Source organism: Buteo buteo, chromosome 4 (assembly GCF_964188355.1).
Source record: "Buteo buteo chromosome 4, bButBut1.hap1.1, whole genome shotgun sequence".
Lineage (NCBI taxonomy): Eukaryota > Metazoa > Chordata > Aves > Accipitriformes > Accipitridae > Buteo > Buteo buteo.
This window is the reverse complement of record NC_134174.1, coordinates 68,345,725-68,363,128: the sequence shown is the minus strand read 5'-3', so window position 1 is coordinate 68,363,128 and position 17,404 is coordinate 68,345,725. Positions and strand designations below refer to the sequence as shown.

The following is a 17,404-nucleotide window of genomic DNA, read 5'->3' as shown; positions in this document are numbered from 1 at the left end:
AATCGGTTTTCTGTTTAAGATGCTTCCAGTATGAGCTCATTACGTTGCAAACTCCGCTTGCATGAAAGTGATCTGTAACAATCCTTAAGCCTGGGGCCCTTTCCCATTTGGTCTTGATACATAGGATGTAATCTGCATTTTTCATTCCGGCGTAAAACAGTACAACCAGTGTAGCTGCAATTCTGCTGTAAATCTGATGCAGGAAATACAACATAGTCCTTCGAAAATATTTCTATTGGCCTTAGACTGGCTGCAGAGCCTGTTTTGTATGGAAAAAAAAAAAAGGGGGGGGGGGAAGAATGACCCGCTGCAAAATTCAGTTTCTTCTGTGGTCAAGGACATCTATTTCATTATAGATGTAGTTCCGCCAAAACAAATATTATTTTTGAATCTTTCATTATCTTAGTCTCTGGAAATGGGCTAAACCAGCATGTGTTGGTATTAGCTGCCGCAGAGCCAGCTGTCGTGCCTGGCTGCACAGTGTCTCAATGTCAGCGGTTCAAAGCACTGCCAGCCCGAACGGGAGGGAACCGGGGAGCTCGCAGGAACCCAAATCCGGGGAAAAAGCGCGGAGCCGTCGTCTGCCGGCGCCTCGCTCCTCCTCTCTTTGGTGGCTCTTCCCCACGGCGGACGGAGACGGGTGCTGGGACTCCTGTCTTCCTTCCCACGGGCAGAGCGCAGCGGGGCCAGCCCCCCCGGCCTATTCTATAGAGATATAGAGATATAGAGACTTTTTTTTTTTTTTGGGGGGGGGGGTGTTAATGATGTATTTCTGTTAATTGCAACTCGCACAGCACCGCGGCCCCAGCAGCCGGCCGGGCTGCAAACGCCTGGAAGGATGGGGGGTGTCTGGTGTGTGTGTGTGTTGGGGTGGGGGGCACCTCCCGTTGCCCCAAACCCCCCCGCGGCCGGCCCCACGGACCCACGGCCGGACCCACGGCCGGACCCACGGCCGGACCCACGGCCGGCCCCGCGCGGCCGCCGGCCGGTGCCCGGCCCCACGGCGCCCTCTGTTGGGCAGCGCGGGGGCAGCGCGGCCGCCCTGCCCGGCCCCCCCACCCGAAACTCTCAGCCACAACGCGATTTTGCTAAAAAAAAAAAAAAAAAATAATTAAAAAATAAACCAGGTTGGCTGGCTGCCTCGGAAAGGCGTCAGGCGGCCTCGGACTCCGGCGCTCGCAGCCCCCGTACCTGCAAAAAAAAAACCAAAAAAAAACCCCACCAGGCAGGTGCGTCCCCCTTTTTCAAGCAAATACCTGAAAGAAGGCAGCGAGGGGTGTCAAAGCGAGAAAGGTTAAAGTTTACGTTTGCTGCCGGGTTCTTTTGTTGGTAGCATGGATTATAAAAAAAAAAAAAAACAACAAACGCCCAAACTGTACATATTATAAGGCTATATTTTTATCTCGGAGTTCTGGTGACACGTACAAACCACTTGAGCTTTGCTTTCGTGGTTTATATTGCCACCAGAAACCCTTGATAAAAATACAGCTTTATATTGTACAGTTGGGTATAGTTTATTTTCTCCATATATCATATGCTGTGTTTTATTTACAAACATACACAAAGACACTCGTACATGCAAAGCAGTTTTTTTATTGAAGTAATTCTGAGGTATCAATAATACTATATTAACTAACGCATCGTAACACAATAATTTCTTGGTTAGCAATGGCCTTTCTAAAGAGACATCTATGAAAATATGATAAAACACATAAAAAAATCAGTATTTCCATGTTACAATTTACGATTCCCATACTGAAAATTTCAGCTTCTGGTGGCTCGTACTTGCAGAGAACCCTGCTTAAACCACCTCAAAATCTAGCTTTAACATCTCCTGAATACTTGAATCCTTTCTACAGAGAAATAAAGCTTCACGTAACAGAGAAATGCAAAAATCTAAACGGAAAAAACCAAACGACAAAAGCAAACGTGCTGCTGATAAAGACGCAACTATGATGAGCTCCTCAGTATTTTGCCCCAGTTGCGCTAATCAAACCGCTTATTTAAAACAGACCTCTCGTACAATTTGCCAGCGGCTTCTCTTCCACCCGCCTTTTGCACCATTCACAAAGGCAAAAAATTTTTAGTCCCACCTCTCGCAATCTGAAAAGAAAAGCCGGGAACGAGCAATTCCATAGCCGCCGGCTTTGGAATGCATCTCAACGTGCTCCCTTAACTCCTGTTCAGGTAAAACACGTAAAACACCGTTTCAGGCACCGGAGAGGCTCGGGGAGACCCGGGCGAGAGGCTGGCAGGGACCAGCCAGCTGCTTCCTCGCGGGGAGGCTTGCACCTCACATTTGCCACGTCCCTGCTTTAATGGACATTAAAAATAGAACAAAACAGGCCTGGAGATGGGAACAAAATCCACGCACAACAGGCCTGGACCGCTGTAGTCATTCTGCTGTAAAATGTAAAAACAAGAAAGGGCAGACGAGCTGCATCCCCCAGGACGCATCCCGCTTTTTTAATATAGCGGTGCCACCACACATTTCACTTCGGATGTTGCATTATATTTATATGTCACTCAAATATTTACCATTTTTCTGAATTCTGCCGGGTGCTCTGAGAGCTTGTTATAAGCCAAGTATCCGCGGTTGTACGTCTTGGCTGGTTAGCAGCCGTGGCTGAGCTGCATCAATATGCTAACTTCTCTTTCTGGAGCTTCTCGTGCGACAAAAGCCACTCTTTCATAAGGTTTCCTCCGCCGTAGTTGCCGCTCTGCCCGCTGCTGCAAATCACCCTGTGGCACGGTATTATAATCGGGATCTGCGAAACACACACACAGACACACACACAAAAAAAAAGGAAGGGAGCAAAGGGTGAGGCGAAGGGGATCGGCGGCTGGGGAAGGTGCCCATAAATCCACCGCTAAACCAGGAATCGTCCGCCGCCGGGCTCGCGGGGACCGGACTCAAGTACCCACGTTACAGAGCACGCTGGTGGAATCCCGGCCGTGCCCGGGACCAACCCGATTCTTTGGGAAAAGCAAGGATTAGGAGAAATTTGAGTACATAAGAATGATGTAAAGCCTGAAAAGGGGAAGCCCGACATATTAAATCCCACGTAAGAAAAACTTCTCTGCAAGAGGCGGATTTTCCTGCCCCGCGCCAGCCCCCTCCAATGCCCAGGGTGGGTGACGATGCCTGGCAGACCCAAAACGCACACAAGGACAGCAAGGAGGTACAGGACGACTCTTAATCGTCGTCCCGGGATTAGAAGAGGACGTATTTCTGGAAAAAAACCCAGACCGCTGAGGAGCGAGCTTCCCGAGCCCCAGCTCCCTCGGCAGATCTCCTCCTCTCGCTATAGCACCTCTACGTGCACTGCTGAAAAATTCTATGTAAGAACAAGGCGCTATTTATTATTTAACAGCCAGTCAATCCAAAATGGGTTGTGAATTTTTAAAACCTACAACAGGAGAGATTTAATTCACACCTAACCAATTTAAGAACTTTTTTCCTCGTGCCTTCTACTTTGTATCATTTATAGCCAAATGTCACGGATTCTGAAAAATCAATGCAAGAAGTTACAGAATGGACTGATAATGTAGAGAAGTACATAAACGCTTTTCTTCTTATTTTTTATTACAGGTGATTATCATAGTTGAAGTACACACCATAAAAAATGCAATACATCATCTCTAATCACGCCGTATGTGTTTTGGTAACTGCATAGTAATTCAATTGCAACGATATAGCTGTGAAAACAATAACTCACTAAAAAGTGCAGTTTTCACAAATTTGGATATTTTAAGTCAAAAAGTATAATTTATTTATATATAGACACACAGACAAATGACGTACTTTACACTGACTTATTTTAATCCCATTTAATAGTTATTTCAGTACAGTTCAAGCTGTGCTCATATTTGAGTCTGGAACGGGCAAACCCCAAAGTAGCTGAACAGCTACTGGCCAGACCTTTATAAATCGGGTTTTTTTGGGGGGTCCTTCTGGTTTTGTCAAGCAATTTCAATGGCTGAAATTTAAAATCTTGATCTCAGCCCACAGGCTATCACATTAGACGGGAATACACATAGGTGCTTATTGTTAATCAAGGTTTAATAAAAAATGCTTATAATAGCTGCTTTATTTGGAGTTGGCAATGCCACAAGTGAATTATGCATCTGTGACAACTCCAGCAAGTACCAATAAAATCTTTACTCTAAAAAACCATCCCGCGCTTGGTTTATGACTTCCTTAAAGAAGTTGTTTTTCGCAAGTGTTGCTCTGTTTTGGGATTTCTCTGTCTTTTACAATCCGTGTGCACAAGTTACTGCAGGCAGATTTTCTTGAGTGACAAAGCCATAACAAGCCATAACAATACACTGTAAAAAATCTCCAAGGTTAATTAGCAATTCTTTAAAAATATATACAGTAAATCAGCATATTTTGATGGTAAGGCAATAAATCTTGCTACAGACAGGGGCCAAAACCTTTTTCTGAGCCGGTTCCCTGCTGCCGCTCACATGGTGCAAAGAGACTCAAACTGGGGGGGGTCCATGTACTGGGGGACTTTTGTCAGGGAGGTAAGTGGATGACTTCTCCTGCTAAACCGTGCGAGAAGATGGAATGCGTGCCCAAGTGGAGGAAAAAAAAGGACTTTATTTTCAGGTGGCGTGAGCTGGCGGGTCGCGCCAGGGCTTGGATGATCCCCCAGTCGGTGCAGGACCCGTTCACAAACGCTGAGCCGCTTACCATCAAGCAAGAAGAGGAGGGTGTGAAACAAATGTCACTTTTGCCATGCCCGAAATAAAGAATTTCATACCGAGTTTGTCCTAACACACGCAAGCGCCCGTATGTCACCCTCCATAATGTCGGATGTAAAAGAAAACGCGGTACAAAGGCTGTATCAGCGCTGTAATTTAAAAATATTGAATATTGCTTCAGTTTGGCTTAATTGTGGTGACAACTTTCAGACTACTAAAATAATTAAACCTGCTAAAATTTATTAGGGCCCTAAGGACATTTTAGAGGGAGTACTACCCTAGTCTGGAGCTTTAATGCCTCAGCTACATTTAATGTAATTTTTATCAATAACCAAGCAGCTCATAATATTATAGCTCCGCTGAAATCTTCATGCTGTGAAATCTAATTCATCTAATACATGAATCCATCACTTACACAGACCCTACCTCAAACGCTATAAAACTTCCAAACCCATAGATTTGTCTCCAACACAAATAACATGAAGGGGCCCTCGGATCAATAACGGAGTCCCTCTGATTCGGGCACCAGCTGAATATTTTCTCCAACTTCGCTTTTGTTCTTCTGGGTAGAGGCCCACAAGGGAAAGAGCTTGTTTTCACTCGCAGCCTCATCAATACCTAAATCCTGGTGAACAAGTGACACTGAGAAGCTGTAATCAATAGCTCCCTGTGCGTTTTTTCTTCTGGTCAAATGGTTCAGCACTACTGACAGCCCTGACACTCAGAACATGATGCTAAATCTTTATCAACAGCCATCTGGGTGACTGGCAGAACAAGACTCGGGCGGTCATTAACGCTCGTGGCAATCTGTGAATAAACTAACTCCTCGATAATGCGTTTGTTTAGCAAAAAGGTGGGGGAAAAACTCCCTGCACAAGGTATCGATCGCCTTTGAACTGCATTTAGCAAATTCCGTCTGAGGACGGAGCGGAGCGGTGCTCCGCCGCAGCGCTCCGCTCGTTAAGAGTTTTCAATTTGAGGCAACGGAAACCTGACCGTCCCATTATACTGCTGATGGGCTGGAGACCGCCAGAAACTGCCAAACTGTCAAAACCCCATCAGCCAGGCCATAATGGAAATGGCTGAAATACCACGTTGTAAATACAACAAGAATCACGCTTAGCAAAAAATAATCTTGCAGTTTTCTCAAGTCCTATTGCTTTTTGTCCCCCTCTTCCCCGACAGAAACAAATACCGCAACGTCACCCAGCACGCGTCCCGGGTTATTGCCAGCCACCGAAGGAATTAACGCACAAGTAGTTTTAGGTGTCCACAACGTTTCAAATCCATACTTCACAATCTTCTCATAAATGCACAATTACTCCTTCCGCTCTCCACTGTTTAAAACATTTTGGCTGAATAATATCCTTGACTTAGGATAGATCGATACTAGCACCCAGTTGTACACTTAGCTGGGCTTTAGCCTAAACAATAATGCAATTGGAGAGAATATAAAACTCAACGTACGCAGCTATGACTGCCGTTAACAGACCGCTGAAGACGTCTTATTTAAGGCACAGAACAGTCATTTAGGATGGCCTTGGACTAATCAGCCCAACATTCGCCATTTCCCATGAGTCTCTATGATTTCTTTTTGATCCTCCTATACTAGTCTAATGAGATTTTTAATTGAACTTTATGGGTTCCCTTTGAGGACCACAGACCTTGCAATCAATGTGAACCACAGTAAACTATTTGAAGTTTCTCTTGCAAAAGGTGAGCCATCCCCATCATGTCCTTGGCATAAATTGAGGCAAAGATGTCGCATCTTTCAGCTGCTGCTGGCACCTATTCCACCTTCTCATAAAGTTGAAGGTCATCGTATGAATTATGTGAAAGCAACCCAACTACAAAGGGAAACCTGTGGAATGCACACTACCAAAATTAAAGACCAACCCTTGATTTGTAGAAGGAAGAAATGTTCTGGTATTTTGTGGAGAAAGCCGAGATTCGCAATTTTATCAACATGTTTGAGGAACAATGCAACGCCAGGCTCGGGTTTATTTCAAATGCTCATTTTTACTGTTATTACGATCCTCATTAAATCATGTTTATGATTTAGTCATCACGTTTATAATTTAGTCCTTTAATCATAGGAAGCATCTCAAGGTGCAAACATACTACGATTTTGTTATTTTGCATAGCTTCTGCAGCAATCATTAATAGAAGCATTCACTTTTATTTCACATTCGCAATAAAAGCATTCACTAGTTTCAGCTTCCCTCCTGCGAACAAAAATCACTAATCTGCTGCTTAACAAAACATCACATTTCTGCAATAATTTCAAAGCAATTGCTCCTCAAAACCAGTATTTATATCCTAGAGCTCACGTTGCAGGTGTAGCAGTTGTTAACACCACAGCTCTTTGCATTCTGCGCTGATACGTTAATGATGCTGCAGTCCAGATGACGTGTTCGGTTTAATGAACTGTTTAGTTAGATTCAAAGCTCAATATCTCATCTGATAAACAGACTGCAAGTGTGTTTATATACGTACAAGGTTCACGGGTATCCTGCAATTCTACGCAGGTAGCACACTACCATAGAAACTCACATAACGTCTAATGGCTTTAAGCTTCTAAGCTCAATAAAGAAGTACACCCTGATATTTTAAGCGTCTATCAGATCTTCCTATGAAACAGTTCATATAAGCAGTATAAAGCTACGTTTCGTCAATACACTGTATTGTACTTGACAATACAAACTATTTTAATATGATGGAATGCTTTCCAATATAATATGGTGTACATTAAGATAAGGCAATACAATGCAAACCTACAGGAAACAGTTCTCAAAGAATAACAATACAGTGTTGTGCAAAAGGATATGTAATTGCTATCGCCTAGAAATGTACCCAGCTTTGCCCTCAGGCTGCAGTGGAGCAGCAGCATCCAAAGTAGCGGTAACAGCAGGTTGTGGTGTGAAAATTCCTGCTTTTTCCCCTGTGAGGAAGGATGAAAATAGTTCTGAAAATATACAGCAAAGCTACGGCAATTTTTTTTTAAATGGGGTCCTATCTTATTATTGTTATTTCCCATCCCATACTATGGCCGCAGTGCTTTCTGTCCCCAGCAGAAAATTTTTAAGCATATTATAGATAATAATGCATAGCTTTAGGGGAAAAGAGCTATATTAATATAATACCACCCCAATATTTCATAACAGAAAGCTGACGATAAAAAAAAGAAATCAGTACTGTAACGAGAGCCCTGCCCATTCCAAAACACGTTTTTATCGCTATGCATCTCCTGTAGTTAATCTGTAATTTCACACATATTCCACATGCAAACACACACATAGTCCTTTTGCACTTCAGTGTGAGCACCTATTCGCAATGTTTCTCATATTTCCCGTATAAATCTTTACATGGCCCTTCAGACCCATGAACCACGATATGCAGGTTGACTACGCATAATACGCAGGTTGATATTATGAATGAGGTGAAATACAAAGATGATATGTGGCACTGCAAACCCCCCTCACCTTTATTATTTCTGTATGTAAAGCCACTGGCTGTAGAAAACCAGATTTTCTAACCCACTTTGCAACTACACATTACAGTCTCATATGTACCTTATTAAAGAAAATACTGAGAGGACCGAATGGAAAACCAACACAGGAGGTCAAAGATTACGGCAGGTATAACGCTGGAGAAAAGCAGGGGAATTCGGGTATGGAAAGACACGTGTTGCTCAGGGCGAGTGCTAATGAGGGAAAATATGTGGAAGAATGGCTAAAAAGGCCACAGTGATATTAACAGAAATCAAAGTTCTTCATTTTTTTAAAGGCACGTAGCAAGGGAACGAACGTGTAAAGACAGTGGCGTTCGCACTACCACCTTCTCCTTGCCTTTGCCAGCTGGCTGCGGCACCGGTCCCACGCAGGACGTGCCCACCCGTGCGCCCGAGCCCCCCGAACTGCCTCCTCCCTCCTCGGGCAGCGCAGGTACGTCTGCTGCAGCCCCGAAACCCTCCGGTTCAGGACGGGGCTGCTCCAACGGGCTGCGAACCACGAGACACGACCCGCTGACTCTCACCAACTCCACTTAACGCCCGTCGGGGCGACGCAGGTGCACGAATGCATCTGGAAATCTAATCCTGGACAACTCGGAGGGAGAGGTAATTACTGGGAAGACAGGCAGAGACCAAGTATTATAACACAACTGTTTTTTCCAAAATCCACAGGCCTAACTAACCTGGAGGGCTACTCCCTCCCATTGGTTCAAATTCAGGCAACTCACCTGTATCCAGTGGAGAAATGCCATTTACAGCTGGTTTGGAGCGCACAGGGGAAAAAACCGTATTGGAAAAACCATACTGACAATCAGGGATTTGATTCAAACGTGTACCTACTTGATTTAAAATCCCTCCTCTTCCCCATTTTCAGAAACATATCCATGCCAGAGAGGATGGACTGCTGGTAACACAACCGAAGCTACTCGCACCCTGCCAAAATGAGGCCCATGTCGGGGGATAAAAGACTTCCCTCGCCCAAGAATACCTAAGAAAGTTTGAGAACAACAAAATGCGTAGAGGCTGACGAATTAAAAGAAGTGTTTCTCTTTCAAACCTAATGCCATAAATGGTAGGGAATAAATCACATTAAACTGGGTTGTGCATTATTGCTGATTAAAAACACTTACTGACCTTATTACTCATGGTAGACCAGTTTTCATAGCAGATAAATTTAATCTAATGACATTTAGCCCGCAAAGCTCTCTAAATCCACCATCTTCCATCAACTTTATTTAAAAGTTGACATGAACTTACAGGATTGCTCCTCATTGCTCCTCCCACCGCTCTCGCTGCTCTGCTGTTGCCTGCGAGGACTGCTAATTGCTTGTAGGAAACGGCCTCTCCAAACTTCACGTCTCTCAACAAGGTCCACAACACTTGTCTGGTGAACGAATCTGCAAAGAAGACGAAGCGAGCACTGTTCGTATGCATGGCTGAAAAAACCAAGATGAAATACTCAAAAAGCCAACGCAAAGCAGAGTCTCAATAGCAGCTTTCTAATTTAAATTTAAACAGCCCCGATGCACTGTCCTGTTATTGTATCCTATATGACTACATTTAAATACATGATTATTAGAAAGAGTGCTTCAAGTAACCGATCACTATAAAAAAGGATTTAAGGCTTTGATTTTCCTATATTTTTAATTTGCTTCAAGTACAATTATCCTGTTAACTCATACAATGTGGTTTTTCCATTAAATTGGCAGAGTATAAATTAGCATAGAGTCAAATTAAAAAGGGAAGAAATAACCGGCTCTACCTATTTTACAAAGCCCTCGCATCTCCAGCTAATTTCCAACTTCAGCTGGGACACGCGGCAGAAGAAGCCCTAGAGCCAGCGGACTCGGTATTATCCTGGCTGACTGCATTTTATAGTCGAGACCCCCAAGCTACTGCTCAGCATTGCAGACATTACAAAATGTAAGGACTAGCTGTGACCTTGAATGTACGGCACATCCTTAATGATAGAGGGCTCTGAAAAAAAATAATAATGTATCTTCCATTATTTTAATTTTAATTCACCAGCAAATTGCTTCTAAGTGTTCCAATTGCTGAAATAATGAATAAGCAAATGCATTAGGACCAGCTTTCTTCTGCATCTCAGGGTTTTACCTTCCCATCCCAGGATTATTTTACAAAAGGAAAACCGATAGTCGCGTTTGGATTTTAGTTGGGTTGAACACCTATTGCTCTTCCAAGGCACTTGTAAAAGCTTTGAAGATCTAACTAGTGAATAACTTACTGAGAGGAGTGAGCTGGTGAATAAAAAAAAAAAAAAAAAAAAAAAGAAAAAGGGAGAAAAAAAGGAAAAGAGACCCCTTCCCCCAGCTGACAGCTTCAGTCTCCTGCTTTGGCAAAGAAACAAACTGATTAAAAACATTTTCTTTCTTTAGTTGTCAAAAAAGACATTGATTACGTTACATAGGAACATAGCGAAATGTGATTTTGTTCTTAAAGGAAACCCATACAGCATTATGTGTGTGTTAAATAATAAAAATCACTTCTTAACTGAAGGGAATGATAATCACTTCATTGAAAAAATCTGTTTAGTCTTTATTATAACATTAAGCAAATTAAACATCAGCATAATCCAGGTGATACGAGAAAAGGGTCATCAAAGAAATTAACTTTGTTGTTCATTAATTTACATGGATTAGTAGAGGGCAAAGAGATAGCAAATCTGCTCTAGTTTTTTATGATATAATTTCAAACTGTACACCATTTGTGGCAGTAGGGTGACTTTGGGGTTAATCAGACTGATTTGTCCTTTTAATTGCTTTCTATTCAAAGAAAATTCATTAGATAATGTTCTCTTCAAAATTCATGAATCAATTTAACTGAAGAAACCACATTAACAGCTTTGGGTTCATTAGCACAAGCAGTTGTGTTACTAGCTGATTGCTAGGAGGGTTTCCTTAGGCAAACAGATTTTGTTTACTGTGATTTCTTCAGAAAGGTTTATTTCAAATCAAATTGTTACTTATTATTTTTTTAACCTTCTTTTTAAGCCAGCAAGATTAGTGTTAACCTCGCCTACTTAGGGGTCTTGGGGAATTATTGCCTGATGTCATCTTTTAAATCAATGAAACGCAGTGACTGCACGTCGCTGGGGCCCGAGTCCAAAAAATCCCCTTTTCTTCCCTCATTTTTGGCAGAGAAGGCGGCAGGCTGGGACGTGACGGACCCGTAACTTTCTGAAACCCGTAGGAATAAGGGGAGAAGCGGGTGCAGAGCGCGCCGGAGCACCGGGCGGCCGCAGGAGGATGGGGCAGCTCCAGACCCCCCCCCAGCAATAGCACCACTGTGCCAAGCGATGCCCAAATTATTGAGTACCTTTTAACATGCTACATCCTAAGAAGGACAGAGATTATCCTCTTCTGACAAGCAGGGGCAGAGATTATCCTCTTTCCAGAGCCACTGCACATTTTTCATGGGAGAATATATACTGTCTCTGCACCCACATAAAACACTCGAAGTTATAGTTCAAAAGAATGAAATATTTAGCAATCATGCACATCATTTTATAAATGTATCTGAAAACTCAATTTCATCCTGTAGGGAGCAAATGCATTAATTAGTTTAAGCAGCTCTAAGAGACAGTGCCAAATACTGTTATTAAACTGTCTGCAAGTGTGAGTGCCTGTAAGCATAACCTGCCCAAATTAGATGGCTGAACTTTCACCAATTTTCAGCGCGTGCCAACATTTTATGCCGTTAAATGTCATTATAAAGTGCTGTAAAATACGCACATAAAAATTAACACACACAAATTCTCTCGTTACATGAAAACACTTTATACCTCCGCGAGCTGAGGATGCCCACGTCATTCTGGAGTGGCAGATGCCAGCAGAGCAATGGCTGAACCGAACCACTTTGTAGGAATGGGAATATCAGAGGTTTTCTCCTTCCTCCGCACCCACCTACTGCACGCCCTGTACATAGTCCCTCCAGGTGACCGGCCTCCGGACTGCCCTCTTGCCAAGCAACACAACATTATGGCCAACACAGAGCAACCGGCTATTTCTCATTTAAACGCCCAGTGATCTGTCAGATTTTACATCCGAACGCACACCTCACCAGTTCCCACTGGGAGCTGGAGCTGCGCCGGGAAGGCTGGGGTGAAGGTGGACTGAAGGATGGGGAAGAGACAGACCTGTGACCGACTTGGGTTTCCAACTCTCCACAGCCCCATTCCCACCTCCAGCTGCTGCGTCCATGGCACCCAGGGACCACAGAGGTCCTTGGGAGGGTTTCATAGAGTCACAGAATGGGTTGGGTTGGAAGGGACCTTGAAGATCATCTCATTCCAACCCCCCTGCCATGGGCAGGGACACCTTCCACCAGAGCAGGTTGCTCCAAGCCCCATCCAACCTGGCCTTGAACAACCCACAACCTCTCTGGGCAACCTGCTCCAGTGCCTCACCACCCTCAGTGTAAAAAATTTCTTCCTTATATCTAGTCTGAATCTACAGTCCTTTAGTTTAAAGCCGTTAGCCCTTGTCCTGTTGCAACAGGCCCTACTCAAAAGTCTGTCCCCACCTTTCTTATAGCCCCCCTTTAAGTACTGGGAGGCTGCAATAAGGTCTCCCCAGAGCCTTCTCTTCTCCGGGCTGAACAACCCCTGTTTAACAACAGGCGATAGGTGAATGACTTCTTGGACGTTTTCCTCCTATGGGCATCACCATGCATTCCTTGCTGGTCAAAAACCTCGTAATTGTGTGTTACTATCAGCCCTGCCAATATGCGTGGTAAATTGGCAAAGCAACGCACCATGACGCCAAGCGTGGATGTGCCAGGACTGATCTGAAATTAATATTTACAGAGAAGTTATAAGCCCCTAAAAAGTGGGACTTACCCCGACCCTGCTGTTAATACCTAAATGCTTCAGAGGTCACTCACGACAGCCCGCTAGACTTTAATTCTCCATATAAAGATGTTACATGCGCGGGGATAACAGAGTGAAAATCAAGTTTACTTTAACACCTGCCGTATCACAACTTTTAACGTGATTGAAGGTGGCCATCAGTACGAAGAAGCGAAGTCATATGCTGCTATCTAATACCGCGCTGCCGGAGCATTTACCGCGTTAGGAAGGGGCTCGGCCCCCACGGCAGGCGGGGGGATGCTCCGGGCAGCGCAGGGGGAAAAAGCGGAGTCACCGGCATCGGTCCCCTCCTGCCCCGCTCCGCACAGGGCTCGGGGCAAGAGAGGTTCAAAAGATACACAGTCTGATTTTACATCCTTTTTAATCCCTTCGATTAAGACGGATTAAAGACAGACCATTTTTTTTTTCCTTCTCCTCAACACCGATCGCTGGGAATGTTAGTTTTTCTGTTTGTTGTGTTTTTTTGGTTGGTTCCCACCCCCAAGAGTTTTTGCAAATGCACAGAAACAGTTATAAATACTCACCCCTTCTTGCCAGCTTTTTCGCAGCCTGTCTGGGGTACTACATAGACAACTTTTTTGTTTGTTTTTATGCTTATCGGTTTTCACTGTTATTACTATTGGTAAAAAAAAATAAAAAATCAAGCATAACACTTGAAAAATACTCCAACTTGTCTACCGAACAGCAGTTCCCACAGCAGCATGAGCTTCCACCTAATCCAGAAAACTTAATTTAGCTCTTGGACCTTGGAAGAACAGATTCATATTCAAACTGAAGAACTTCTACTGACAACAGGCAACTGTGTAAACAGTTGATGCAAGCAAGAGTGCTAATTTTTAGCAATTTTGAACCTCCTTTGCTATTAAGCAGGCTGTTAAAGCCATATTAAGCATGTCACCTAAACAGCAATCTGAATACTAACAATCGCTGCTACCCTACCCTAGACTGAACTAGCAAGCAGAATGTGAAAGAGATAAATGCTTGTCTAGTCTCTTAACTGTTTAATTATATTTTGCTCTTGTTATGAGGCAGATCAAGAAATGCTTTTCTTCCCTTTTACAATGGCTGTGAGTCCCTGACCACTGGTACTCTATGGTAAAAAATACAATTATTAGTTGCTATTAAAGGATTACTGGGAATATAGATTAGACAGTACAGTGATACTGTATCCTGTAAAATAGTCCAAACATCTCACCGCAACAGAAGCAAAGGATTGCTTAAAATCAGGGGTGCTGCAACCATCTTGCCAAAGTCATTGAGAAAAGACTATGAACTTTTATTGTTGCTGTCTGCATGTGTGATATTGATATATAATAGAGACAGAATGTGTCTAACTGAAAATAATGAAGTTAAACTTTACCTTTATGATTGCCTAAATAGATGAACCAAAGCAAAGACCTTGGCCATTTTGAATGACCGAGCTTTATGAATGAAGATGCAAATATAATCTAATTATTTTAGAGTATCTATTACTGACGTTATATAATCCATCAACTTCATAGTAAAAAAAAAGTATTTACAAAAATGCAAGTGGCAAAAGTTCCAACAAAATCATATTTCATTTTAACAGGTAAATAATGGAGGGATTAGAGAAGTATTTACCTCAATTCTACCTCTAGTTAGTCCAAGACCTGCGAGAGCACCTCTGTGCCTGTTATTTTGGATATAGAGTTAGACAAAAATTCCTCAGTTAAAAACATGGCAATTCTATTTATAAGACACAGATCTAATGGAAAGCCCCTGCCTCAAAAGCATCAGCCTAAACATTTTTTTAAACATTTTTGTCAAAAACTTCCTTGCAGAATAAAATTCACTCGCTCATCATGTCTGCTACTGAGCACACTTACAACACCCAGCACATCTATTTCTCCTCCTAACATTCATTGTCTGAGCTCGTACTAGTAGTTTGCTCAAATTTCCTACTCTGTATTTGCCCAGCCTTGACTCCAGCTGAGGTCTCTTGCCACCACTCCAAAACAAACGTTTGTAAGTGATAACTGCCACATCGATCCTTTCCTACCACCATTCTACAACTGCGTGGTTCAGATGACTCATGCAATAGTTTCCCATGCTCTGTCCTATTTATGATGGCATTTAATTAGCTAAATTAATATTTACACCTGAAACATATTGCTTGCACGTCCTCCAGATCTGACCCCACGCTCCTGCCTCTGCTGATTCCCCACCACGTCAGAGGTGGGTGCTCAGTGCCACCCTCCGCAGGGCAGAGCCACCGGACCGGCACGGACAGCATACCTCGACCGCAGACATATCACACTTTTTTACATTTTTATTTATTTACTTAATTATTTCTTACCAGCACACCCCTATACCATGGATCGTAACAATGAAGTCGTGTTTCCAGTGCATATTGCAGTGGCACAACTGAAGGAGTGATATTCCTTGAAAACATTGCATTTTTCCCCAGTAGAGGAAACATTCTACTTTCATTCTACCTTTATCTGTAGATAAATTAAGGTCAACTGCAATGTATTTTGACTACAGAGCTAGCAGCCATTCAAGTAGATGTCATTAAGCGTTCGAGAATCCAAAACCCCAAACCACCCCGGCGTGTAACACTGACAACAGCTGAAGTTAACTGCCCCCTCCGACGCGGCGTCTTTGGGGAACCTCACTCCTTGCAGCAGACCCTGCCGTGCCCACTTCTGCCCCGCGCGAGCCCTTTACCATCTCGTCTACTGTTTTCTGAATACTGCTCTGCAGACACAGTTGCATGAGTAAATACTTAATGAAATTCAAAACATCAGTTCATAAAAATTAGGCAGTCCATATTAAAACCATCAGAGTACACTAGAGCATTTGATAATGTGGCTCAGGTGTCGTCTCGTGCTCTCCCACAGGTCAGGATGTTCCCCTTTCTGAGCAGTGCAGAAATGTGGGCGAGGGGAGTGCTTTTATAACGCTTTTATGTATTACCTGTGCATGCATGTGTGTCTGCAATATATAATATAATAAAATATAAACACAACTATAATTTATAAACATACTATATGTCTGTATCACTTAAGTGGAAAATGTACCAGTTTGCTTTCTTTTACTATATATAATGTTCAGGCTGGCTCGCATTAAGTGGCCGAGCTATGTTAAAACCCAATTAATGGAAGCTGTTTCTGATCTGTAGTTTAACACAGTTTTAATGCAGTTCCCTTCAGACTGCTGAAGGGGTTGTGGGGCCAAATTCTATCCTTAGAAGCAAGTAACTCTCCCTGGACCTCATCCAGCAGTATTTCTGCAGGTTAAACTCCCTGGAAGCCAGCGGATGTTTTACTTGAGTGGTAACTGATATTCTGACCCATTTTTTTTGCGCGGTAGCCTTAATAGCAGTTTGCTATGCACTTGCAAGAGCAGCCTATAATTTCAGAGCTGACGGAAACGAGGAGTTTGATGCTCAGCACCAGCCCTTTACATCCCCTGGCCGTGGCACGTTGCAAACTTCCGCAGATTCCCACTCCCAAATTCAAACCCAAGCAAGGTTTTATGCAAACTAATGACTCCTTAAGCATTAGCAACTTCATCTAAGCTAAATATTCATACCAGACGTTGAATGCCACGACATCCCTGAACAGGCTGGGGCTGGGTTTTGGAGTCCGTGGACCGGTAAGATGGAGGAAATTGCAAAGCACTTGACAACTCCCTCTTGGGCTACGGCACAGACCATGTCATTGCACAGCATCCCCTGCCAGGTGATTTGTGCAGCTGTTTGCAGCAGCGGTACAGTTAAATGAAGAAGCCACCTGATTATCCTCTGAGCTGTAGGTAATACACCGAGCTGCAATTGCTACAGGAGAGGAGAACAAATGCTTTGGATGAAGAGACAGAGAAAATATCAGTCTCTTCCCAGCCAACAAAACGTGGCAGGCAAGTCTTGCATTGCAGAGGGAATAGAGGTAAGCATAAAAACAATTTATTTTTCTCTGACACCAGTTCTATGCTGATTCCTGAGACTCCATCCCATTTTCCCGCACTAAGATTTCCGTACCACACCTGTACTCAGAGACCCGGAGAGCCTCGTTCTCAGCATTATCTCCTTGTATTTCCTTTTTTCCTTGCCACTATCCCAATTGCAGTTGGGCCCAACGATGCTAAACCAGACTACAAACAGAATTTTCTTTATTTAACTACCGTTACCGACTCGTAACGACCCGCTCGACCGGCAGGGGAGGGGAAGGGCAGGGTCCATCCCTCTCCTGCGATGCCGCAGGTATCCCTGCACATCCCAGCCTCCTGAAAATCCCCGTGCGTGGAAAATCCCGAGTTCCCTCTTGAACTTTACT

General features: G+C 43.6%; 1 protein-coding gene across 1 annotated transcript in view; it reads right to left on the bottom strand.

Moving 5' to 3' along the window:
* Positions 1-1,582: 1,582 nt before the first annotated feature.
* Positions 1,583-17,404, bottom strand: part of MGMT (O-6-methylguanine-DNA methyltransferase) — a 168,806-nt gene continuing 152,984 nt past the window's right edge. The window contains exons 6-7 of the mRNA XM_075026622.1: positions 9,479-9,618; positions 1,583-2,768 (exon numbers count right to left, since the gene is read on the bottom strand). Of these exons, the coding sequence (XP_074882723.1) occupies positions 2,637-2,768; positions 9,479-9,618 (272 nt within the window). The 3' untranslated portion in view covers positions 1,583-2,636. The remainder of the gene's footprint in view (positions 2,769-9,478; positions 9,619-17,404) is intronic.